Source organism: Plectropomus leopardus, chromosome 17, assembly GCF_026936395.1.
Source record: "Plectropomus leopardus strain MGB_pleo_1.0 chromosome 17, ASM2693639v1, whole genome shotgun sequence".
Classification (NCBI taxonomy): domain Eukaryota; kingdom Metazoa; phylum Chordata; class Actinopteri; order Perciformes; family Serranidae; genus Plectropomus; species Plectropomus leopardus.
Genome location: NC_142192.1, coordinates 6,550,218 through 6,577,300, shown reverse-complemented (window position 1 = coordinate 6,577,300; position 27,083 = coordinate 6,550,218). Strand labels below are relative to the sequence as shown.

Sequence of the window (27,083 nt, the reverse complement as noted above, 5' to 3'; positions counted from 1 at the left end):
ACTTTTTATTCTTATTTTGCGATTGCCCCGACCCCACTCCTGTCTTTGGTTTTATTTGTCAAAATTTTGTTTTTAAAAAGTCCACGAAGCTATCCCAGATGTCCTATTGATGTAGTTGAATTAATTATATCAATAGGATTTATTGTTATATGCTGGAGGGGAGGTCTGAAAAAAAATAATGAATTGAGGGTGTCACAGAGAGAGCAGGGAAGTCAGTAGCATCCTGATGTAGACAGATGCCTTAAGGCTTTTTCCTTTTGATTTTAGGTAGGATAAATACCTGGGATAGACAAAACAGGGCCCGAGAGGCCTTAAAAATTATCCCAGCGATCTTGAATTGGAACTTGATGGAGAACCAGTTTCACATTCATACACTTGCATTCGATCCAGGTAGCCACACACCGCTCTCCAGTTTTTAGATAAACTGAACAAAGATAATGGTGAAGTTCTTCAGATGCAAAAATGACCTGTCTGTGTAGTAATATTCATCCAGGACACCAGGGGGCAGTATTTGACTAGGTTTGATGAATTTTGAAGGCAGCGACAGCACTGTTAAAGTCATGAGAGCAGGACATGCTGACAGCAGCTGTTTATTCCTGAATGCTACGCCGGGTTAAGACTTACAGACAAGCATGAGAGGATGTGTAATCTGTGGAAATAGAACCATATTAGTGAGTGAAAACCTTTTAAAAAGCATTTGATAGACAAAACCAGATGAATTATGTATCAGTTCGTGGCATAATGTATTTGTAGTCTCTTTTGAGCACCGTACAAAGTCACAAAGAATAGTATTAAAGTATCCTTACTGCTTAGGGAAAGCTGAATAGGCTCATTATGCTCCCAAACTATTCAGAAGCAACCCTGCGCTTTATCTTCATTATTATAATTGCCTTTTTGCACTGACCTCCCTCAGCCCTTTTACCTGTAACTAGTTCATTCAGAATTAAATTACATCTCAACACATAGCCATTCAGATATTAATTGAATTTTAATAAGGAGACAATGAGGGTGGAAGTGGAGGGAAGTTGAGGGACTGCGAGATTAAAAATGCACACACTTGCGCGTGGCATGAAGCCTCAGCTTCAGCAGCAGTAGCTCAGGTTATTTTATTGTGTTTTAGTGGAATCACAGTCTCAGCAGCAGCGGCTGGGAATCCCTGAAAAACAAGTGACGGGATCTGAGTTATCACACTTGTCTGTCACCCCACGTTTGCTGTGACTGATGAGGGTGGTCGTATGTTAATGAAAAAACATTCCCTCCGATTATGAGGTGGGTTGCAGGAGTCAAGGCGACCCTCATTGACTGTTCATTTTTCATTAAGCGAGCCTCCCCCCCTGCCCCTCTTCTTATCTCCCACAGTATAAGAACGCAGGCGTGATCGAGCTGGAGGCCTGCGTGAAAGCGGTCAGGGTGCTGGCCATTCAGAAGAGGGCCAGGGAGGCTTCAGATTTCCTACAGAACGCTGTCTACATCAACCTGGGACAGGTAAGCCGTCTGACTGAGAGATAAATGCTTTTCATGTCGGCTTCACAGGATGATTAATGTAGTTAATTATAATTTACAGTTCAAACACGGACACTGGATTATATATCACTATAAGCAAAACAGCATCATAAAACAGAAATCCCCTAAATCATTCCATTTCAGTCCTAACATTACATTATTAAAACAATACATTTAACAGTTGTGTTTAACAATTTTTAAGTCTACTTCTGTGACCTTAGCAGCCAATTAAATTTACTCCAGGCTCACCTTTTAGGTCAGTGGCCTCTTTTCCACTGATTTTAAGTCTTAAAGGGGCACTCCCAAATCACAAATACACATTTTTTACCTTTTACCTGTAGGGTTATTTGCCAGTCAAGATTGTTTTCTTGTGAGTTGCAGAGTGTTGGAGATATCGGCCACAGAGATGTCTGCCTTCTCTCCAGTGTAATGGAACTAGATTGCACTCGGGTTGCAGAGCTCACAAAAAATACATCTGAAAAACTCAACAGCGATATCTCTTTCCATAGACCTTGTTTTGAGAAGTTTCATGTAGGAACTAGTTTTTTTCTGCCAAACTACACCTGCCAACCGTATCACTGCACAGAGGCATCCATCTACTGCTAACTCACATAGCACCACTGAGCTAACTAATGTAACAGCCACAGACTGTATATAAAGATGGATGACGTGTCTTCACTTACCCTCGCTGTACAGAAGTGAAGCTGCCATCTTGCTCTGGTGACATTATTCAGAGTCCAGAGTATGCACAGTAGTGATCTCTGCGGTATCAACTTTCCTGCCCATACACCCGTCCGACCACTCATGAGCAGCAACACTGATTGCAAGCACACTGATTGGCACAAGCAGCTGTCAGCCATGTTGTTAAATCCCTGTTTTATAGCATTAAATAACTAATTAAAACCAAACTTATCACAAAAACACTTGAACAAGCATCAGGATGATGATAACTACCTAAAATGACAGAGATCATTTTTTGGGAAAATTTTATTTGCTGTGTATTTTGAGTTTTTAGTTTGGTCCATGTCCCATCGACTAACATGGAGGTGGTGGGGTTTATGACCTATACTGCAGCCAGCCACCAGGGGGCGACTGAGATGTTTTGGATTCACTATAGGGGAGCTGTCATGCCGCCCATCTTTATGTACAGTTGATGGTATCAACTAAGGAGGGCGCCATAAATGTTTCTGTCTCACGTTGTCCAGAGCAAAAGCCTCTCGTCCATGAGTAGATGCACGCTTCTTTAGTGATTCAGTTTGCGAGTGTATTTCAGTAGAGAGAAAATAGTTCCTACATGAAACTGCTCACAACAAAGTCTGTGGATTATCTTGAGTAACTGGGTCATGATTTATGGAAAGAGACATTGCCATTGAGTTTTTTGAATGTATTTTTTGGGTGTTTTGAGCGCCACAAGCTGAGTGCCATCTAGTTACATTTTATTTTGAAAAGAACACAGACTATGAGATATGGATATCTTCAACACTCAGCAACTCACAATAAAACAATCTAGACAAATATAAATAGTACGACAGACACAAATGTGCTTTTGAAATTGGGGTGAACTGTTCCTTTAATACACCTGCAATAGCATCATAATTCTATAATCAGAGGCCTGATGCCAGCTTATTTATTAGTGTAGCTGTAAGTATAGAGCAATCTAATGGAAAGTATTATTCCTAATAATCCTTCATTTGCTTAGCAGGATGTCCCAGTGCACTGTAAGAACAAATAATTATGTTTGGACGGTTATAGATCCCCTCTAGAGATGTTAAAAGCTATACAAAAATCTGCTTTGAATAATAATTTGTTTCTGAAATGATTTTTTCACAAAAAAATGTTTTATTACCAAGTTAAAAATTAATCTACTCCTTCTCCCTCATGAACCATCCAGAGTCTATGAATATGCAAATATTGGTATTTTGTATACAGAAGATGTCTCTTATTTCATAAAAAAAAGTCCATTCTCATTGTATGTGCACTTGTGTAAGTTGCATTTTTGACCCTAATTGGCTTTTGATGTCAGTGAATCCTGCTCATACTTACACCCATTAACCCTTTGAAACCTCAACAAATTAGCTTTCAAAAACATGGGAAAAAGGCAATGAGCAACAATAGAAGAATTAATTAAAACAAAAAAGAAAAGAATAAAATTAAATAAAACAAACAAACAAGGCAAACAAGACTCGGAAAAAAGTGCTCAATTAGAATAATTATGTAACATAATCTTTAATCTGTTAATATTATAGTTATACATGTAGTTTTTTTCCCCTAGTTTTTTTCTTTTTTTCCCCCAACACATTTTTTTTCGAAATCTGCAAATTTATTTCGATTTGTGGAACATTTTTTCCCAAGTTTCTTTTTGCCTTTGTTCCCACGTTTTTTTTTAAAGAAATCGCAACATTTAAGTACTTGTGAGAGGCGTCTGAAAGCAGCACAAGACAAGTGATGCCCCTCCAGGTTTCAAAGGGTTAAACTCAGATTTAAGGTGAGCGCAGATAAACTTCCCCCTTTAGCAAATGAATGTGAAGGCAAACTCTGCACTCACATCATTCTGCAAGTCCAAACATCCAAGTAAAGTAACATTAAGCAAACAATATTCATGTTGTGCCCATAACTGCAGCTATCAGAGGAGGAGAAGATCCAGCGCTACAGCATCCTGTCCGAGCTCTACGAACTCATCGGCTTCCATCGCAAGTCTGCGTTTTTCAAGCGTGTCGCAGCCATGCAGTGCGTGGCACCCACCATCCCGGAGCCCGGCTGGAGGGCCTGCTACAAGCTGCTGCTGGAGACGCTGCCCGGATACAGCCTGTCACTCGATCCTAAGGACTTCAGCAAAGGTAAGTTTGGATACCCTGAGGTCGTAAATGTTTTGGACCATGTTCAGACATAGAGATAACAGATTTGTTATTAACCTTTTCTTCTCATTGGAATATGTTAATCTCCAAATTGCTCATCTAACATATTGGATGCAGTGAGTTTCAGGGCTTTCATTACTTTAATTGTCAGTTTTGTCAGTGAATTGATATAATAGTTTTAAAACGTGCAAAAATAGCGAAAAACAGTCATCACAATTTTGTGGAGCTAAAAAGGGGATGCCTTTAAATTGATTGTTATAACTCATCAAAAGTCTGAAATCCAAATATATTTTAGGGAAATAAGTGAATCCTTTTCACATTTGAGAAGCTGGAACCAAAGAATGTTTCGTATTCTTGCGTGATAATCGATTTAAACAAGGAATCAACAAGAAAAACAATATTTCTGCAGAATAGTTTTCTGTCATCTATTCAGAAACTAAAGTCTGAACACGGTAACAGTCCCTGTTTCCCACTATCGATTTCAGAAGTTAAGAGGTTTTTCTGAGTGTTTATAAAAACGCTCTGATTCATCCTAAACCTAAAAGTTAGCAGATAAATCCATTTCAAGAGTATGCACATCATCTATGTGAGTGGCATCATTTCTGTATTAGAGCTGCTGTATACATTATTCGGCGTGTACCAAATGCTTCCCCATTGATTTGTGTTTCCCGCTTTCTCATTATGAAGAATAGATTTTAATGGTTTGATACTGATAGCACTCATCACTTTATGGTAGTATTATGAACTCGAGTGTGTATGTTTGTTTTAGTTTGTGTTAATTACTTTAGCACTGATTTTTACTTGGAGCACTTCCACAACTCTATATTTAATTATTTATATCTTTTATTTATTTTTTATATATTTATTTTCCTATATTTTTAACATTCCCTCTTCTATTTTCTTTTACATATATTTAAAAAAAGCTGTATTTTTTATTTTTTAAACTGTCATTTTAACATTAAACCATTGATCAACGCACCTAAACAGTGGTGAACCATAGGAGGTACATAACTTATCCTTCCTTAACAGGAAGGGGTACACCCTGGACAGGTCGCCAGACTATCGCAGGGCCGACACATATAGACAGACAACCATACACGCTCACAGTCACACCTAAGGACAATTTAGAGTCACCAATCAACCTGAGCTGCATGTCTTTGGACTGTGGGAGGAAGCCGGAGACCCCGGAGAGAACCCACGCAGACACGGGGAGAACATGCAAGCTCCGCACAGAAGGGCCCCCCGTGGGTTGAGTAGTGCTGATTTTATATCAGCCAAAAGGAGTAAATCTCACTGAATTTATCTTTTTCAAACGCTGAAAGCAGCGCAGTCTCACCTGATCCAGATCCGGTGAGTGGCAGCAGTGTAGACATAGTTCATCACGCCACCTCAGGCTTTGCTGTGTTTTCAAGAGTGCTCCTCCAGTGTGTTCAAAATTCAAGCCACCACTTTGCTCAAGAAAGGGGCACAGTCGAGACGTGACCCGAGTTTTTGTACACCCTTTGGTGAGGTCCTCATGATAAGCCTCTTGGTTCTACAGACTATTGACCCTTGCTCATTGCAGCCTCTCAATGGTGACGCGTTGGCGAAAAAAGGCAGAGCTCACAGTGAACAGAAAAGCTTCAGGGATGTCCGTATTTTTTTTTTTCTCATGATCGATTTTCAAGGAATGCTGGTCGAGGCTTTTTCTCTGATAAGCTATTAATATCTGGCCTGGTGAAGAGAAGCGAGCTGTTTGATGGCAAAGGTTTGCAATTCCACCGTGAAGGTCTGTTTTAAATGGAATTTACAACTCATCACACCAATAGCTCGTAACTATTGATGCTCTGTGCCTCCATATCACATAAGTATCATCTGTCAGTACCACCAGGATTTATTTTCTCTTATAAACAAAAGGTAAACCAATGTTTAACCCTTTGAAACCTGAGCAAATTGGCTTGAGTTCTTTCGAAAACACAGGAAGAAGTTACAAGTTATGAGTAACAAGAAAATGACCTGCAGTTTACCAAAATAAATGGAAAGAAAAAGGTAAAAATAATAAATAAATAAATAAAAACAAAAAAAGTAAAACAAACAAAAATATATAAATATATAGATACAATAGTTAACAATAATTGCAAAAAAAACCAAAACTACATATATATATATGTGTATGACATTTTTTTCTGGACATTTTCATTATTATTATTGTTATTATTATTATTATTAACTAATCAACAACAACAACAACAACATAAATTTCAAGTTATTTTCATGTCACCTTTTCCTAAATTATTGGACATTTTTTGCCAAGTTGCTCATTGCCTTTTTATCCTCATTTATATCTTAAGTTCTACAACTAATAGGTTGCTTCTAATCATAAGGCCACTTTAGTTATGCAGCTTTCTATCATTTGTAAAGTGGAGAAATCTTGTGGTGAATCTGCAGAAATTTCTCAGGTTTTGGAATCCTCAGCTGCAGAATTATGGCAGACGTGAAGCTTTGATCGATTCCTCTGCATTTTATTCATTCAGGGGACATTTTTGAGGCACTTTTGAAAGTTATTGCTCTAGCGGGCTGAAGTGCCAGTTTCATCTTTCAATAGAAATTTCTCGTCTACAACTTATGAACAAAATCCTCCTCTGCATACTGACATGGAAAATCTAGTTATCTTACCGCATTAAAATGATCTCTGAGGATCTAAACTGAACAAAGTTGAGCCTTTAGTGAAAAATGAGAAAGGAAAACATAAAAGACCAGCGTTCTCTTTTTTTTGTGATACAATTTTTTTTGTCTCGTTACCAGAGGACAAAAAGGAGTACCCTGGGATTCTCTCTACATCAATCATCAGTCCATGTCGGCTTAGACACAGATATATAACTGAACATTAGAAGAGCACTTCCTTGCTCCTCCAACACTTAGATTTGGGTGAGATATAGTAAAAACATTACGGGAAATATGTCCATGTTCCAGTTATACTGAATAACAGATGTGACTTGAAAAAACTTCACATCTAAGCAAACATTTTTTATTATAACACAGGCAGCTATGGGGTGTCGTATTAAGCTGGAACAGAAAATTTTTCCCGTGAATTAGTTCGTAGCTGACCATTTAAAATTTTGAGATGAGACAACAATATTTACCCCTCTACCCTTTTCCAGACTAATAGATTTCGCCAGTTCTTTCAAGGAGAAATCCCATCTCCCATTTTTTAACTTGGACCCCATTCACCCATGTTTTTGTGTCTAAGTGACTCGTGGGAACGTCATTTTTTGAAGTCGGTAGTTGAGTAAAATGCTGCAGCCAGCAAAGGCAAAACAGGCTGCATTGTAACCACTATGGGTAGGTGCGTCCATTGACAGTGCTCGTCTTTACCACTGACTGACTCAGGTTATGGAAAAGACCCTAAAGAGAATTGAAATATTTTTCTCAAACATCAGCCTCCAGGGCTGAAAAATGAAGCCAACACAGAAGTGCCACAAACTGCAGTTCCTCAAATGGCCACTGGAGGCTGGCTCCAAAAGGGAGTCAGTCCCCATAGACTCTCATGTTAAAATGCCAAAATTTACAGCAGAAATAAAAAATGTTTACAGTCTTGTACTAAAAATGGTTTTAGTCTCTGTAGCTAATTTCTCCACCTGTATAATAGGTCAATTTTTATACAACTTACCCGTTTACAATTTATGGCTTTAAGTGACAAGGCTGTCTGCCGACCGTGTCCTGGGCTTCCACATCAGATCCACCCCTTGCTCCTCCATAGCTACAGCCTCTCATTCAAATACGGCCTCTTCTGGCTCCAAAAAACTAGTGGGAGTTGCTTGGAACTTGCTACATATGATGTTGAATGTGTCAGTTTTGATTAAACAGTTGCTAAAGGCATTTAAACAAGGTTTCGTTTTGGATTTTGTTATATTCTAAATATTGTTGGAAAGATTTACATTTTTATTGTGAATGCATATCGGTTCCAAATGTTGGTTATTGGTCTCGTTAAAACCTAATAATCGGTATCGGCCTCATTCAGTTAGAGCCTCAGATGGTTATCTAGGGACAACATTATTCTATAGAACTAGAAGCACTGAAACACACATAATCCACACTGATATATCAGCTGAATCATCCAAATCCCAGCTGAGGCCTGAGTATCTACTCTGAGTCCCCGCTGCACTGATGGGAAAACAGGGAATGACAGTTGTAAGTCTTGTGGCAGACAGGATCAGGTGGGAGTTTATCAGGCAATAAGCTGGAGAGGCAGGTTCAAGCGAAAGAGAAAAAAATGGGCATCAGTGGTGCATTGCAATAAGGCCACTGCTCTCTGAGATACAGTGGAACAAATAGCTTTATAAGTGGCACACAGGCCCTTTTCACTACCTCTGTTAACAAAAATGGGAACACATTTTCCACCTCTTACGTAGACTTGTGGCCTGCCGCCACTGAAATTTTAGGAGTGTCATTTCTTAATAATTTACATGTTTATTATCCAGGAGAATAATGTGGCATCTCATCACCCTGCGTAGGAGAAAACTCCCCGAGTCTCATCAGAGGCGGCCCAGAGGTACCGCTCCTTTTAAGTCAGGTTTTGCATGACAGTGCGACCGCTTGGCCGTGGCACCGCGCTCATTATCTCAGCGGTGCGTTAAATGGATTGCCAGGCACCTCCAGCTCAGGCCTGAAAATACCACAAATGAAGTCATTTTTTTCGTGTCGGAGTGAGAGAGACATCCTCAGAAAATCCAGAGTGTCCTTTGGATTACTGTTCTCCTGATAAGCGCCGGTTTTGGCAGACAGGTGGAAGTCAGCTATTTTTAGACTGCTTAGTGGTTGCAGTTTCACCACATGAAAAAAACGAAGGACTCGCATTTACAGTTTGTTCAAATGGCAGAAAGACGTCAGGATGAATAATGAGCGCAGCAGAAAAGTGCTGATAAGTGAAAAGCATCACAGGCAATGAGTTGACGTTATTGGAAGTGGTATTTAAGCTGAAGAAACATCCGAGTGTTTACCAAATATCCTCCCTTCCCTCCCTCTGGCCTCCACGGCCTCCTCAGCGCATCTTTCCTCCAGCTTTCTTTCCCACTTAGTGAGTCAACAGTCGACAGCTGGGAGTGGAGCAGGGGATGTCGTAGGGGGCTGAGGGTCTTATGTAACAGTTGGTGTCAGGCTAGAATGCTATTAAGATGTCTCGTGAAGTTCTGCAGAGCAGACAACGCCAGCTAATTTCGAACCACGCTGGGACACATGTGAGCAACATCAGCTTTAAGAGACAACTCCAAAGAAAAGACTTGAAGTCTGATTTGATTACAGGTGGTCTTTTTGTGTGTAAAGCATGCCAGATGCCCTATTCACATGGGACTAGTGTTACCTGTGGGCCTCATGTCATTTCAAAAATGACCCCCCCACGTCTATGTTTCATGCTGCGCATTCACAGGGGATAAGCAATGTCTGTTTTTTTACTCAAATTTACCAACATTATTCCTCAGATATGATATCAAGGCTCCACATATCATCTTGGGGTTCTTAAATCCACCGCCGCCCTAAGCCTGCTGAAAGAAAGAAAAATGTTCCTTATGGCATGCTGCCATACATGCAATCTAAGTACAAGAAAATTACCTGATAATTAGTATTAAAATAAAAAAGTTAAAAAAAAAAAAAGTAAAATATGGGGAAAAAAAGGAAATGACTTGCAAAAGGGCTCCTAATGTTTGAATTCTCTAACAAACTTTTATTTAATAATATTGCTAATTATAATGGTTATATGTTATCATTATAATTAGCTATAAGTATAGATTTCTTTTTCTTTTTTTCCCTTGACATTTTCCCATAAAATCATTTTCTAAATCTACAAAGTTCTTGCAGTTTGTGTGACATTTCTTACCAAGTTTCTCATTGACTTGTTTTCCCACATGTTTGTAGAAGAAATCGCACCAATTTGCTCAGAGTTCAACTTTTAAATACTTGTTGAAGGTGTCTGAAAGCAACACAAAAAAGAAATCCAACTCCAGGTTTCAAAGGGTTAATTCGATGTGTATCTGATCCACCAACTGGCGCTTATTTTAGTGGCATATTTTAATTTTCTAAATCGGTTCACCTCATTCCAGTCTCCTCCTGCTAAAATAGCGCAGCTAACCGACAGAGGCTGGTAGCAATTAGAGGTGACAAAATCCAAAATGAAAAGTTTACATGCAAACACAGTTTATCTTCATGATTATATCGATGCCGAATTGACAAGAATACTGTCGATGCATGACACCTTTTATCTTGTGTTTCTAGAATTATGTGTTTTGCGGACAGGAAAGGAATTGTTAAAATGTCATATTTCTTAAAGGGAGTTTGGTATGATATTTCCCAGCAGGAACAAGATGGGAAATAATCTCCAAAGGAATCTAGTTATAGTTTTGCATATAATGACCCTGCAAGATCTCCATTCTCTGCAAAATCTTTTCTGCATCTGTACTGGTATGAAAGGACAGCTGTGTGACATTAGATGTCAGCAATGAGCCTTGTGAATGTGACTTTCTCTCATCTCTCCCACTCCCAGGTACCCACCGCGGCTGGGCTGCTGTTCAGATGCGCCTCCTACACGAGCTGGTGTACGCCTCCCGTCGAATGGGCAACCCCGGCCTGTCTGTGCGCCACCTGTCCTTCCTGCTGCAGACCATGCTGGACTTCCTGTCTGATCAAGGTCAGCTCACTATGCGGCTTGAAAAGCAGCAAATATTACACTTTCCCCTTTTTTTTCTCCATTGTGGAATTTAAACCCTGTGAGGTGCTTCCAGCTTCATGTCCAGCCTTCAAAAAAAAATTAAGCAACAGCCTCCCTGTCCTTTGGCGATTGTGGCATTATACCTTGTGCTTAATAGTATGCGATGCACAACAAAGCCAGCTTTTTCTTGGCGGGAGTGCAGCATTGTGCTCTGAACAGAAATCCTGTGCAGCCAGGAGATAGGTTGTTTTACTGAAGCAGTGTGAGCCAGACGCTCCACTGGCCACACAATAGAGGCCAGCGTAATCCTTGGCTGGCTACGGAGCATGAGAATGGAGGGGGTGAGGTATGAACAAGATGCAGCAAGCTTACAGAATAAAATATTAAACATCAGTGAAGGCTCTGTGCAGCTGTGTTTGGGGTGCTGCTTAAATAAGCCTTAGAAATTACAGCAGGGATAATCAACTTGCTTTGCTAGGGGGCCACTTTTGCAAAGCGACAGGGGGTCAGGGGCCATTTGCAGCGGCCATGTTTCTTGGATTTTAGGATGTCCCTAGGATTTACGACATTTCTATGATTTGAGGTCATTTTTTTGGATTTGAAGTCATTTTTAGGATTTTAGGACATTTCTATGATTTTCAGACATTTCCTGGATTTAAGGTTGTTTATAGGATTTTAGCTAATTTTAGGATTTTAGCATGTCTAGGATTTTAGGCCATTTTTAGAATTTTAGGTCATTTGTAGGATCTTAGGACATTTCTTGGATTTTTTGACATTTCTAGGATTTTACAATGTGTCTATGATTTTGGGACATTTCTTGGATTTTAGCATGTTTCTAGCATTTTGGTCATTTTCAGGATTTTGGGTCATTTTTAGGATTTAAGACATTTAAAGGATTTCAGGATGTTTCAAGGATTTAAGGACAATTCTAGCATTTGAGGATGCTTCTAGGATTTTAGGACATTTGTTGGATTTTAGGTCATTTTTCAGATTTTAAAACATTTCTAGGATTTCAGGAAATCTCTAGAATTTCATGACATTTCTAGGATTTAAGAAAAAATTCCAGAATTTCAGGACATTCCTAGGATTTAAACACGTAGGATTTTAGGACATTTCTAGTATTTTAGGCAATACTTTTGACTTTAGGATGGTTTTAGGATTTTAGGATGTTTCTAGGATTTTAGGGGCTGAGCTAGGATCTCTGTTGGGGGATGTGGGGGATTCTCCACTGGCATTTTTTTGATAAACAAGCTCTATTTTGATGTTTTTTATGCACTCTGGCACCTTTTTTATACTAAAAATACAGAAACAATTGCCAGTGTGAATCACTATTTGATTGTGAATTAAAAAATGGTCGGAGGGCCACCGAGAACCTTATCAGGGGCCAGATTTGGCCCGCTGACATAACTTGAGCATCACTGCTCTACAGCCTTACGTACATACAGGGCCGGAAAAATGCTACCAAATGCCGTCATTACTACTGCTGCTGTTGAGTGTTTCTTCACTGTAAACCTGTGACCTTGTAAGCTGACTTCTTGAGCAGTGTTTTTTTTTGCTACATTGAAAAACCTTTTCGTATTTACTGAGTGTAACTTTTGGGGCTCAGAGCTCTGCCTGCTGCAGTTTAGGTGCCCTCTTTTGATTGCCTCTACTCCCGTCTGCAGTGTGATATTACAAATGTCAGGAAGGTTATTGTAGCTCGCTCTAGTGGAATAATTCTCTTTTGATGTGTCTTGGGGTTTATGTGTGTATATGTCAAGCATAGAATAGAGTCGGGCAGAAAAGGACTTTTCTAGCAGAGCTATAAAAGTCCTACGGAAATTTTAGTGAAGAAATGAAACTTTAATATTTAACTTTCAGACATCTGCAAGTCTTTCAGAGTTAGAACTTCATTGTCACTTGGAGTAAAATAATTTTAGCCTTCATCTGGGTCATCATACAACACATATGACATGATTTAAAGAACATTTAAAAAAGTAGAAATTGAAACTCTTCCACTTATATGAAACAAGATGAATAAATAACTCTCCAAATCTCCAAATTTAAGCTACATTTTGGCGAAGGAAAAACTGGCACGGCCGTTTTCACAATGGTTCCCTGACCTCTCACCTCAAGATATCAGAATGAAAAGAGAAAGTGAAAATGATCTGAAACTGTAAACACAGCCTTGAATATCAAAGCTTTGAAAATTACTATTTTGTGAAGGAGATAATGTGAAACTTTAAAACAGCAGTGTCCAATGTCTTCAAATGATACTTCATTTTCACTGATAATGAATTTTTGTCTTGATGATGCTGGCAATATCAAAGGTGATATAAAAAAACACAGGCATGTAATTGTGTGCTGGAGTTTTTTAATTTGTTGGAGCTACCATGAAAAAAAGGGTGTAATTGAAAGGGAACTAAAAATAGAAAGAGATGATTAGAAGATATTGTCTCTCTGATAACATCACGTTTTAGTGTTGGTTGCTCAAGTCTTTCATATTCGCAAATCCTGATTACACCGCCTTGATTGCAGTGAGAAAATACATTTGTTTTTAAGGCTAGATGCCACTTGCCATTCTTTTCTGTTCTAATGCCATCACATCACCCACAGGAGACACATCTCTGACTGTTTTCTTTCCTTCTAAGGCAGGCATGTCAAACCGGTCCACAGGGGGGCCGGTGTGGCTGCAGGTTTTGTTTCCAACCAAGTAGCAGCACACCAGACTTGACTCATTTAATCAACTGATCTCCGTCTTCAGACAGTTGATTGGTCAAACTGTGTGCTCTTGGTTGGTTGGCACAAAAACCTGCAGCCACACCGGCCCCCCTGTGGACCAGTTTGACATGCCTGTTCTAAGGCCTCCCCAATGGCTGGTTGTAGCTTTTCAGATCTGGCATCATTAGACACAAAGCTCAATTGTTTTATGAAAGTTTTTACCTTTTCAGCAGTGCTTGTATTAAAGGTAAGGCTTCACATCTCTTCTTCTAGCTCAAGATAAGGTGAACAGGACCATGTAGGGTTAAATATAGCCTATTTTTAGTATTGCCTGAGAGAGAAGAATCAGTAACAGACATGTGATAACTAAGGCAAAGTGAGATTAAGCTGTAGAATGTGTAGGGTCAAGGTGCTAATGTTGCTAGCTCCATAAACAGCAGTAAATAACAGCAACAGTGCTGACAAAGCTAACGGTGTCAGTTCAGTATGCATTTTTTGCTTTTCGATTGTGAAAAGTGGATTGTACCAATGAAACTATTCTGTACCAACTCCATTTTTCATCATCCCTCTGCTCGGGGTACCTTGCACACAGATCTGGTTCTAAAAGGAGGAATTAGAAACATTGCAGTCCATTGATTGGTCAGTAGAGAAGTAGTATTGAATGAACTAGTATTGACTGAACATTTCTAGGCCATAGGGATGCACGATGTTGGATTTATTCGCTGATATCAGATATGCCAATACAAAAACAACCAAGTTGGCCAATATCCAACACTAATAGCGATATATCTACTTTTATCTCTTCCTAATTCTAGTGATCCTCATGTCTCTGTGGTAGTGAAATTAACATCACACTATGCAAACTCTTACCTAAGTGACCCACCAGCAGATGGATACATAAAATATAATGCTTTTCAATGAATGTTTGATGAATGTTCAATGAATATTCATTATTTGTGCAAAATAAGAAAAAAACGTAAACTTTTGGTTGAAGTTTTGTAGGTTCACCTTGTCAGTAATAATGAAAACTTTTCAAAAAATTGTGATATCGGCAGAAATCACCAAATTTGATATTTCATTTCAAAGCCAATATCTGCCGATACCGATGACGCACCGATATTAGCGTGCAACCCTGTATTAGAATTCTTAATTTCGGTGATGTTTCCCTTTAAAGCCACAAGATTCTCTCGAAGATCACTGACATGCATACAAAGCATGCGAGCTATCACTTTGTCATCGTTAAAGTTTTCATCACAAGTTTAAATTTGGACATGCACTTACCTTCCTGTGCTTATTTGACCTGTAGTACCTCTTACCCAGCTGGCTGCTGCATTAACAACAGCATGATAACTGCTGCTGTTCGTAGCCAGAATTTCTCCAGCAGGCATAAGAAACATGTCTGTGTATCATTTAAAGTGATTGGATGTTGAACAAACTGTCCCTCACCACCTATGTAGTGATCCTCTTGAGCCGGAAACCAACTAAAACCAAACATCACGTAGATTTTTCAGGGAAAAAGGTATGTTTATATTGCAGTTGCAATGACCAGTGAAATTGTTGCATCATTTTGCAAAAATGACTCACTTCACTTCTCTAAGTAGTAAATAGATATGGTTGTTTAGGGATTGCAGACTTGCAATAGTTATACTGAGTGCAGATGAAGTCCTGAACTCACATTTCATGAGTTATGAATGTCTGCTCCCCACGTTTTCTATGAGTAATGACAAACATTGTGATACAATTTATTTTACAGGGACAGGTATACCTCCAACAGCCACATGTGCAGTTACAGTGACCATAGCAGTTTTAGTCAATTAAGAATGACAAAGAAATACATTTTGCCATTTGTTTTAAGCTTGTTTTGACTTCTTGCACTTAATTAGGGCTGTTCAAATACCTAATTAATCCCTGTCTCGCCAAAGTTGTAAGTGGAAGTTGTTTGCATAGTTGCATAAACATTCACATAACAGTCCTGTTCACATAGCTATCTGTAGAGATTTCTGATTTCATTCTCCTCAAACAAATTGCTCATTTTTTTAATCACCGCTGTTAGATTTACCAAAACAACCACTATTTTAATTCTACTGTTGCTCATTGTAGCCAGGGGTGTTTCTCTGTTTCAATACAAAATACACTTGAAATGCAGTTTTGATTTGCTGTAGACATTTAGAATACTAAGCTTCTTCCAACATATAATCTTTTCTGCTGCCTTGTTCTGGCTGTAGGAGTACCTTGAACTGAGAGGGAGCACTGTCACGTAGCCTGAAAATAGTTCAAGATCAGTATAACAGTTAGCAATGCTGCTCAGCTTGTAAAACAGTTGTATAATGTGTGACTCTGGAACCAGTTATGTCATTGCACTTTTTTAATAATTATAAACTGGTGGCCTGGAGTTTGAAATACTTTTACTATGCAATCTGGGTCTAACAAAAACATAGCCTATATGAAATAGCAGATGTAGCCAGTGTGATGCCACCTGTCGGTTTATGGAATCCCATTTTAAGGCCTCGAGTTTGGCATTTTGGCTGTAATCATCTCAATTTCTTTGAGCCAGATGTGACTATACACCGAAGCTGGGCATTATATCATGGTGGTCTATGGGGATTGACACTCTTTTGGAGCCAGCCTCAAATGGTCATTAGAGGAAGTGCAGTTTTTAAGTGTTGGCTTCATTTTTCAGCCTGAAGTCACTACTTGAGCAAAAAATTTGCTTTAGAGTTGCATTATGGGATGTGTAGGATGCAGCCTTTTGGGTACTTGACCCATATTAGGAACTTAAAGATCTTCATTTGATCTCCTGTTGAGTATCGAAGCACAAAGTATGAAATATCCCATTTAAATAATACCTGCTTAAGATGTGTCTTTATTGACACTGATACCATGCGTTGGATTATAACGATGTAGATTGCAACACTTCGAAGGCACATTGGTCTTGGATGTGTGCTCTCACAACAAAGATAGTTACTTTGTTTTGAACAAAATTCAAGACATGATTTTGTGATACCCGGCTTCCCACATTTTGTTGGTCCTGGTGATGCCAAATTAAGCAGCAAGGAGCGTTCCAGGGGCCAAGAAAAAGTCAACAAGTTTGATAATGCTTACTTTTGATAAGTGAATTTACACCAGAAAGATTAATGCTGCACTCTCAGTTGCTCAGCTTTCAGTCGACTAGGATTATTTCTTTTACTGAGGTTTTTATTGTTTTGATGATTTATGTTTGACTTCCAGTATTATTATTATTATTTTTGCTTGCTTTTCCTTGAAATACCAGCCAGAAAAAAATAAATTATTCATAAAACTGTTGTGGTCTGGCAGTAGTTTTCATTTCGCTATATAATTTGATCAATCTCCCTTTGAAAATGCTCCCATTGTCTGCGCTGTCATTAAAGCTATTTGAAGCTATATTCCCACCTCTCTGCAGTAGTGTCTATAAAGCAGTGTCTATAAATGATGAGTTTCCAGGCATTGCAAATATTGGAATCTCTGGGGGCCCTTAACTGTACTGCTACTGAGGTTTTTTTTCTTCTTCTTGTTCCGTCAAATTGGAACATTCTTAAAAAGATTCAGGAGAGTGATAGCAGCGTCATTTCAGGACATACTCAAAGCTGAAGGCCATAAAATTTCAGTTTTTATTACCTGATTTGCCAGTTGGTTACAGCTTCATTATTCAGTCTGATATAAGCTACTTGTTTGTCGTTTTCTTCCAAATATAAAATGGCCTATAATTATGCCTGATTTATTTGTCAGCTTGTTTGTAACTTCCTGTTTGGTATGCCAATTTATATAAGATGTCATTTGTTACATGTTGATCATATACATACACAAATACTCATTGCTGCTGTGCTCCGGGCCATGCAGCACTCAATTGCACAAAGACACATTGCATAAAGATTTATGCTTAGAAATTCCAATCATCTCTTTTTAATGGATTGTGGTCGCCCGTGTACCTGTATTTCATTCATGTTTTCTGCCATGTTTTAAGGGATTCTGGCTCCGGCAGAGTTGGATAACATATCCCCTCTTCTGTTGTTAACACAAAGGCCATGATTAAATATTGCAAAGTCTGCCATCTGTAGTTTACTGTAGTCATTTTGCTTATTTTTATACATACCCAGTAGGCAGGTTTTCATTCACTCTCAAAATGACCAAACTGTACTTAATATAAAACTTTCCTAATGGAAACATATCCATTTTTCTTTAGTTTTCGCTGAATTCTATTATATGCATCATACAGCTAGTTTAGAACAAGAAGAAGGCAGAGTTTGAAAATAAGCATGATCCGAGTAAAGGGGCCGGAAGTAGGAGTGGTGAGAAACAGGGAAGGGGCTGTTGACCTCTCCACTTTATGCCCATGTTTATGAAAAGTTACATTGGAGTAGTTTAGATCACAACAGTTTATGTTGACGATGGTTGTGGTTCAAGCAAGGATGCTAAAAGTTGGGAAGGGGCCATTTCTGCACTGTGGCTGGTGTGATCCCATTTAAAGATAGTCTCTAGTTTATATTAGGACTGTGTGTCTGACGACATAAAACATCTATCGTTTCATATTATCCTTTAAAGTGATGTAGCTGGTCACACTGTTGCTGTGTCGCTCATAGTGCGAATGCAGCTTTAGTTTTACCTCAAACTGAAATTTGATTGAGTGGTCTGCCAAGGACGCTTCATAGTTCAGTGCTGAAGCACAGTGTAGTCCACATGCAGATTTTATAAAAGAGGTAGACTGCCATCCTGATATCACCCATTGGTCCGTTAACTGCACATTTTCTTCTGTGCAGTGACACAGTTGTGGGTAGTTTGGTGGAAAGAAAATAGTTCCTATATAAGGCTGCTTACAACAAGTTTTGTGGATGATCCTGAGTAACCATGTCATTATTTCTGGAGAGAGACATTGCTGTTTAGTTTTTCAAATTTATTTTTTTGGCACTTTGAGCACCTCAAGCCGAGTGCCATCTAGATCCATCATAGTGGAGAGAGGGAAGACATCTCTACGGCTAATAATCTCCAACACTTGGCAACTCTCACAAAAACAATCTAGACTGATAGCTAGTGCTACTGATAAGAGGAAAAGTATGGAAATTTTAATTTTGGGGCGATCTATCCCTTAAATTGTGTGGCATGATTCCCTGGCCAATGAAAATGCAGCTTTTGTGTCCTTTAACCAGCCTGAGCAACTCCTACAAGTGAGCCTTACTGGGTAAAAACAAACCTAGACCCTGTTGATAATGTCAGAACAAGTGGCACTCACACTCTCACACTCTCACAGTCTCACACTCTCACTCTCACTCTCACTCACACACACACACACGCACACACACACACGCACACACACGCACACGCACACACACACACACACACACACACATACACACACAGAGCTGTAAAACTGTGAACCCAGCTGAAACAAGAGTGGGAATTGTTATCTAGACCAGTAAAACTGCAGCTATAATGCCTCATTTTGGGGAAACAGCAGAGAGGAGACTCATCAGTGAAGGAGTAACGCAGGGACGGAGGAAAACAGAACATTTTGTGCATCACCGAATGCTCGAAAGACTGTGGTTATTGCGCATCATCTAAAATGAATCAATACATTGATTGCCCTTCATAGATTGTCACTCACACCGGCCCACCTCATTTAATATTACCTTTTCATGGAGCTTAGGCTTTCAAAACAGTTTCCAAACGAATTCAATTGGCACCTGCTGCTTTACAAATTATGTTAGATCTATCCCGACAAATTGGGAGGCATTAATATGGCCAAACACAAAAGATGCTGTCAGAATACCTGAGCACTCTCATTACTGTCACGCTAATTTGTACGGCACAAGCATGTTGATTCAGAAGGCGAATGTTTGGTCTTGACAAGCTGTTAAAAGTGCAGCTTCAATAGAGCGGTTGCCAGGAGAGAAAAACCGCAAACAAACTTATTAGATGGAGGGAGGCAGTTTTTACAGGTGCAAATTTCAAAAGTGTCTCGCTCCTACCCTCTTGTCATACAACAAGGTGATGTAAGCTCAGTTCTCAGAGAAGAGGATTCGCTGCAAACTTTTACCCATGCTGCCTTTCATCCTGCCTTCAACTGCTATTCCTTCACTTGACGGATGAGATCCTTTCGTTTGGGGAGCCATGTGAAGTGTTAAGAGCTGCACCTTTTTCTCCCCTCTTTTCAATAAGTGTAAAAAAAAAAAAAGAAGAAAAAGCTTATCTGGACAGTGTGTTCCAGCTGTCAGGCTAATGATGTGCTCTGTTGTGTTTGTCTGGGCAGGGAGCTCGGTGAAAAGCAGGGCCGAAACAAGTCAAAACATAGTTTTTCTTGTTGTTTAAGTGTAGAACACTGCAGATTTGATTATCTAAGAGCTCTGACACATAAAGTTGCCCTCGAGGAACTTGTATTGACGAAGGACAAATTACAGTTGAATACACCACAAATAGTGATGTCAACGCTTAACCGCAGCGAATACTTTTTAATGATTACGTATGTTGGTCCATAGGTTATTACTTTTCAGTGTAGTCCTATACTCACACTAGGCTGTAAAACCAAAAAGTTATAAGGTATTCATACTATGCAGGTTAGCTAGCAACTGCCGCTCTGTAATGTGCACCACCTTGGTCTTGTTTGAGCTTGCTTGCGTCAATGCTAATTTGGTGATTATTACTGGTAATGCCGTCCTGATAAATGCTGTGAAGTATTGTGCCCATCGTCAGGTCTCCCCGTTTAGTAAAGGCCTAACTTTTGAACTGCAAAACCCCTTTAGCAGCACTTTTTTTTTTTAGCAGCGTCAGAACGGCCAGTGGTGCTAAAATAGTTTCCAATGTGTCAAGGGTTTTGAAGTTCAAAAACCCTTGACACATCAAAACTGTGCTGCTTATTTACATGTTAACTCTCCCTCTGTTGACTTTCCAGCAAGTTTTTAAGATGTAAACATCAGTAAAATCAGCAAAAAATGGAGAACATTGGGTTCCAGCGGAACTAGCATCCTGCTTGCCATTGTACAGGTGTTAAACTGGCTGACCTCTGTGCTGCATCAGTTTTCAGTGGGATTTCAGAAACTGTAATATCCTTTAATTCACAAAACCTGAAACCCTGATCAAAACTTGTATAAAATCATGTGACAAAAAAATGTCTGATTAATTTTTTGTGATGAAATAAAAAGCAAGATATTTACAATGCAAAAAAACATTAAAATGTCACTACCTCTAAATCAGGCATCACCAACTGGCAGATCGTGGTCCAGATCTGGACCAAAACTTCGTCCTATCCAGACCCGTGGTCAAGTTGTAATGAATGAAATGTATGAATGAGAACAATATTTTTTAAGGACTAGTGCTGGGCAATTAATCTAAAAATAATCGAAACCGACATTCAGTACCTCTAACCGACATAATCTTACACATGTTCGGTCACGTCTGACAGCCAGCTCATCCGTCATGTAAAAAAGTGAATGACTTTGACTCAAGGACAGCTGAGTGTGGGACAGCAACAGCGTTTCATTATCGCGAATCAAACAGCTGATGGTCCGACAGCAGCGCAGTGAGACAAACAGAGCACAGCTTCTCCTCAGAGCACCAAAGTGTCTGAAACAGACACATTTGGTGGAAAGTGCCATCTATACACTCCTTTGTATTAGTTTCAGGTTTAATCAGACTTTGGATGAATTATTTAGAAACACCAGGATGCATCGCTCTGTGTCTTATCCAGCCGCTTGCGCTGAGCTCTCATTATTATTACCAGGGGCAGATGTAATGTTTTGGGGGCCTGGGACCACAAGCACATGACCTTATTTTCACCATTTCGCTAACTGGGAATGTTGGCAGGCAGTTGGGAGCTATAGGAGAAGTAGGCCTATTCAAGAGTTTGTAATTCCTGAATAAAATGATTTATAGCACAGAAGATTCACAGAAGTTGAAGTCAGAGTCCTGCAGTCAGGAGAGGTTGGCCTATTATCAGCACAATGTGCTTAAATTTACCTGAAGTTTGTTTAAAATTGAGATTTTTTAAAAATATAATTCTGGAAAGTCTAAATAATAATAATAAATCATATGTTTATTACACTCCAAAACACCATGGTCAAATGAAACTGTGTCAGTGAACTATGAGGGCAATAAACAAACCTAAAAAAAACAAAAGCAAAATAATCATTCGTTAATCGTAATCGAGGTAAAAATGTACAATTAATCGTGATTCTGATTTTAGGTATGAGGTTCGGACCTTTGCTGGGAGGAAATTTTAGCAACTGGACCCCTTTGAATTTTAGTTGAATACCCCTGCTCTTAATGGATAGTGCCTCAAAATGTAGCGCCAAAGCTCATTGAGTCAATGGGGGAGTGTACTAGAAGGAAAGTGCTTCTTGAATTTCATATCATTTTGTGTTTTTTAATCTCAAAAATCAACGGGTTATTTAGTGGTTAATGGGTAGCTATTGAAAGCAATTTTAACCAATGCCCCTAACCATAATTAGTATAACCAATGTTCAGCTTACCATAATATACTGTATATGACCTGCCAAGGGGAAGTAGATTGGTCAGTAGTCACAATTTTCTAATCCTAAAAGTATTGCCAAAGACAAACAAAAACAAAGCACTCTGTGAATCTATATCAGTGGTACTCCGGCTTTGTTGGCCCTCTGAAAATCAAACCACCAAATCAGCATCGAACAGAACCAACCACTGTTTCCAGCTTTTTGTCCTGGAGTGGCTGCTGTGGACACTCAGACAAGGCAAACAAGAAAAAAAAAGAACAAATATGTCATCAATCATGAAAGCTCTGAGCCAGGAGGACAACTCAGCTATCAGCCATCCATCTCTTGCTACTTTATTTCTTCTACGCCTCTTCCCCTGATTCCTTCCTTCCCTCCCTCCATCCATCTGGACCTCACTTTATTACCTTCTTTTCCTCTCGCCACTTCTTCACTTTAACTGTACTCCTCTAACCGTACTTCACTCTGATGTACTGCTGGTGGGTCTCTGGCTCCCAGTCTGTATTTGCAAGGTTATTGTTTGTACACATATTAACATATTCACGTGGACAGTTTCTCTTTGAACATTTCTACTGTTGCTAGGAGACATGAAAACCCTTGAACAAAAACTTTTGGCCATTAATAGGAGCATCTTATCTCGTATAAATAGTATACTGTTTATCTGAGGCAGCTGGTTTGGATTGTACAATTGGGACATATTCCATATTCCAGTGTTTTTATGCCTCTGCACCGGCGATAACTGAGGCAGGAGGCATTGTGTTGTGTCTGTTCATCCTTATGTCCCCCTGACCCTCCGTCCATTTGTCCCATTCTTATGAATTTCAAATCTCAAGATTGCCTTGAAAGAATTTCTTCAGATTTTGCGCAAATGCCACGTGGACTCAAGGATGAACTGATAAGCTTAAGAACACTTTGAGAGAATTTCTTCAAATTTGACAAAAACATCCACTTTGACTTGACTAATTTGATTTTGGTGGTCAAAGGCCAAGGTCACTGTGACCTAATGTTCTTATTATCATGAATGCAATATCTTGAGAACATTATGAGGGAATTTCTTCAAATTTGTCACAAATGTCCACTTGGACTCAACGATGAACTGATAAGATTTTGGTGGTCTAAGGCCAAGGTCACTGTCACCTCGCGTCCATTCCATTCTCATGAATTCAGTATCTTAAGAACACCTTTAGGGAATTTCTTCAAGTTTGACAAAAACATCCAGTTTGACTTAACTGTTTAAACTTTGGTGGTCAAAGGCCAAGGTCACTATGGCCTTGCATCTGTCTAATTCTCATGAATGCGATATCACAACAACATCTTGAGGGAATTCCTTCATATTTGACAAAAACTTCCTCTTGGACTTAACAATGAACTAATACGCTTTTGATGTTCAAAAGCTCAAGGTCACTGTGACCGTGTGTCCGTCTCATTCTTGTGAATGCAACACTTCAAGAAGGCCATGAAGAAGTTTTCTCAAATTTGGCACAAACATCCACTTGGACTCAAAAATAAACTGTTTGGAATTTGGTGGACATAGGTCAAAGGTCAAGGTCACTGCAGCCTTTAAAAGCATGTTTATGGCTATATCTCAAGAATTCATACTCTAATTATGACAGCATTTCACACAAATGTTTAACTGGGTCAACTGGACGGTGGCATCATAATGGAACAGAAGTGGAGACATTTGGTCAGATTGGTGACACTAATCTTGGGTGTCCACCTTAAAACGGTGCTGCAGGGAGGAAGATATGTGTGAAGCATCCATGTTTTCACAGATACAGATGTAAACTTAAAGTAAAGTGATAATCATAGTTTATTGGATGTACAAACCCTCAAACTTCACTTTAATACAAAAAGCTTGCATTTGTAAGACTCAGTGTATGTAATCTTTGCAGTCTTGCTGAATGTCCTCCTCTTGACACTCCTGAAATTTGCAGAGCCAAAGCAAATTCTTTGGCTGGCTGAACAGTAATGTTCCCTCAAAAGGTATTGATGGTACAATAAAACTTACAATTTTTACTTGAAGGCTCGGGCTGTTATTGCTGAGAGAGAGACACCTCACAGGTCATTAATGCTGGCTAATTTATATCACACACAAAAATGAACTCTCTGCAACGGAGAATCAGATTATAGAGATATGGGGAACTTTAAAGTAGAATTGTTGCTGCCTGATCATTGGATGATTGTGTCTACAGACTTATTTATGTACTCTGGCTCATTGATTCCCCTACTGTCCTATACATTTACAGAGAAGAAAGAGGTGACTCAGAGTCTGGAGAACTACACCTCCAAGTGTCCGGGTGGAATGGAGGTCATCACCCTGCCTGATGGCTTGAAGCTCCCTCCGGTGCCCTTTACAAAGCTCCCCATCGTCCGGTAAGACATGAGTGACTGATTGTCACTTAAATGTATCTTGTCACATGTTGGCTCGTTTCTTAACTCTTAATTTCCAAATTATACATTTGGAGTGTTCATAATTTACACATAAAATATGTCAGCTTGTCAGTAGTCATTATTGCTAAATTATTGCATGAAAATGCCTCAAATACATAATTGGTGCTTTTAATGTAATTTGCTTTGAAATTAGGCAATCCACTGATCTATCATGGAGTTAATTTAAAAAAAAAAAAACATTTCTCAAATTGGGTAATTTTAATTTATTCTCCTTTGAAATTTATTAAGAGTCATGCAGTTATTTGAATTATTTCATATGAAAATTTCTCTTCACACTTGGCCGATATATTGCTGGGCATCCAAAGATGTGCAGTGTCAAATTTGGTGCAATTTGAAAAGATTCAATATTAACGAGCTTTGAAAAAGCAAGTGACCAGCGTCTTTGATAAGGGTATTTGCTGAATGAAAGTCTAATCCAACACTTACATTTCCCTACATGTTGATTAAATATGTATCCGACACATAAGAATAACATCATAGAGGCAAACCACACACACATTTTTGGGGATTATTATTTATACCAATTCTGGGAAGATGTGAATGCTACGATTGAAAAAGTTCTGGGATGTGCAGTACCTAAGGAATGCAAAGTTACCTTGGAAACTTCATCATTTGTGTTATGGACTATGATAGATACTTGACCAAGATATTATTGATTACAAATAAATAAGCAATAACAAGGAACTGGCACAAGACTGAACCCCCTACTGCAGAAAATAGGTTAGAAATTATATTTTTTAAAAAAATTGTTTATTTTCCGTAATTTAATTTACCCTTTCTTGTACCAATATGACTTTATTCTTGTAAAATTATGACTTTTTCTCGTAAAGATTACAACTTTTTTCTTGTAATATTACTGCTTTTTTTCCCCTCAAAATAATACAACTTTATTCTCGTAATATTATGACTTTATTCTCGAAATCTAACATTTTTGTCTTTAACATGGCCCTAATCCTCCACTGTACCTACCAGCTTAGACTGAGAGAGCATGTTTTTGATTGAAAATGGAGGAAATGGAACATTTACAACATAGAGGAAAAGACTTTTGGACAATAGGATATATGAATTTCAAGAGACTGGATACATATGTACACCCTTCTTTCTGTATCACCTGTAACCACGACTATTAAGCTTTTCTTTTTTATGCCTGTTGTTTTGTTTTTCTTGCTATCTCTCTGAGTGCGGAAAGAAAATCACGAGTAATATGAATGGAACTTACGGTCTCTATGGAAGAAAACACAATAAACATTAAAATAAGAATGAAAAAAAGAATAACACCTCTAACCTAACATGCTCTGAAAACTGTCTTTGCTGGCCTGCTCTCTAGAACTGTTCACAGTGCAAACCTGTATTGCAGATAGATTTTTGTAATTTCTGAATAAAACTCCCCCTGCTACTGAAAAACTCAAAAGCACAAGTTTACAAGAAGCCATTCTGATTTCTTTTGAGTGCTCTGAGCTTTTTGAGTGTGAAAATAATTAGGTAAATATGGTTCCTTTTGCACATACTGCAGCTAGCAGGCTACTGTGGAAGCAGAAGTGCTGGAGAGCTGGAAACAAACCAGGAGAAAGCAGGCAGCGCCAATGAAGCAGTTAAAAGAATTATAACTTTCTCTCAAGTTCTCATCGCGCCTTCGACCCTTTGATCATAGAAGTTATTATTGCCTGCCTAACCATAAAGACTCTGACATATTAATGAGCAACAGTAACTTTGCTCTGCAGCTGCAGGTTCTGTGCAGGAGTCTTTATCTACTAGATTACATTGACACTGTATCTGTGCAGGAATTAAGAGCTCGCTGAAACTGAGGAGCAGACACTTTCTTCAAGTGTCTGTACTTTAGCTTTTATTGGTTCGCTGACCTTGTTATGTTTAACAAAGACTGGTATTATAAATAATTTGCAGCATGCAGTCTGCATAAGCTTTAAACTCCAAAGATGCATCAACTAAAACACTATACAAAGTATATCTTGAAATGTGGGTGAGATTATTATTTTTGATTGAAAATGTGCATTCAATGCACGTGTGGAAATAAAACTTACTCATGTATTTTTCTGTGCCGCCCAAATTAGATCGGTGAAGCTCCTCAATCTGCCCGTCAGTCTGCGTCCTCACAAAGTGAAAGGCCTGCTGGGACAGAATATGTCCACTGCCAGCCCCTTCATCTACTCACCAATCATCATGCACAACAGAGGAGAGGAGCGCTGTAAGAAGATCGGTAAGCCCCCAAATCATTCCTGTTACGCTCATGCACTTTTCAGGCAATTTCCAGGTGTATGAATTTCAGCTTTAATTTGAGGGTTTTTATATATGCGTCAAGTTAAAAAAAAAATGTAGCACCGATTGCTCTTTTTGTCTGACATCATCTGATTTTTATTGACCAAAGGTAACTGGGCAGTTTAACTTTCCTGAAATAGAACCTTT

At 39.0% G+C, this 27,083-nt stretch overlaps 1 protein-coding gene across 3 annotated transcripts in view; it reads left to right on the top strand.

The window, feature by feature from the left end:
* The window catches only part of trappc9 (trafficking protein particle complex subunit 9), a 250,147-nt gene that overhangs the window by 14,309 nt on the left and 208,755 nt on the right, over positions 1–27,083 (top strand). For all 3 annotated transcript variants that reach the window (XM_042506370.2, XM_042506368.2, XM_042506369.2), the window contains 5 exons: positions 1,360–1,485; positions 4,124–4,340; positions 10,873–11,016; positions 24,458–24,584; positions 26,732–26,877. In XM_042506370.2, the coding sequence (XP_042362304.1) occupies positions 1,360–1,485; positions 4,124–4,340; positions 10,873–11,016; positions 24,458–24,584; positions 26,732–26,877 (760 nt within the window). The remainder of the gene's footprint in view (positions 1–1,359; positions 1,486–4,123; positions 4,341–10,872; positions 11,017–24,457; positions 24,585–26,731; positions 26,878–27,083) is intronic.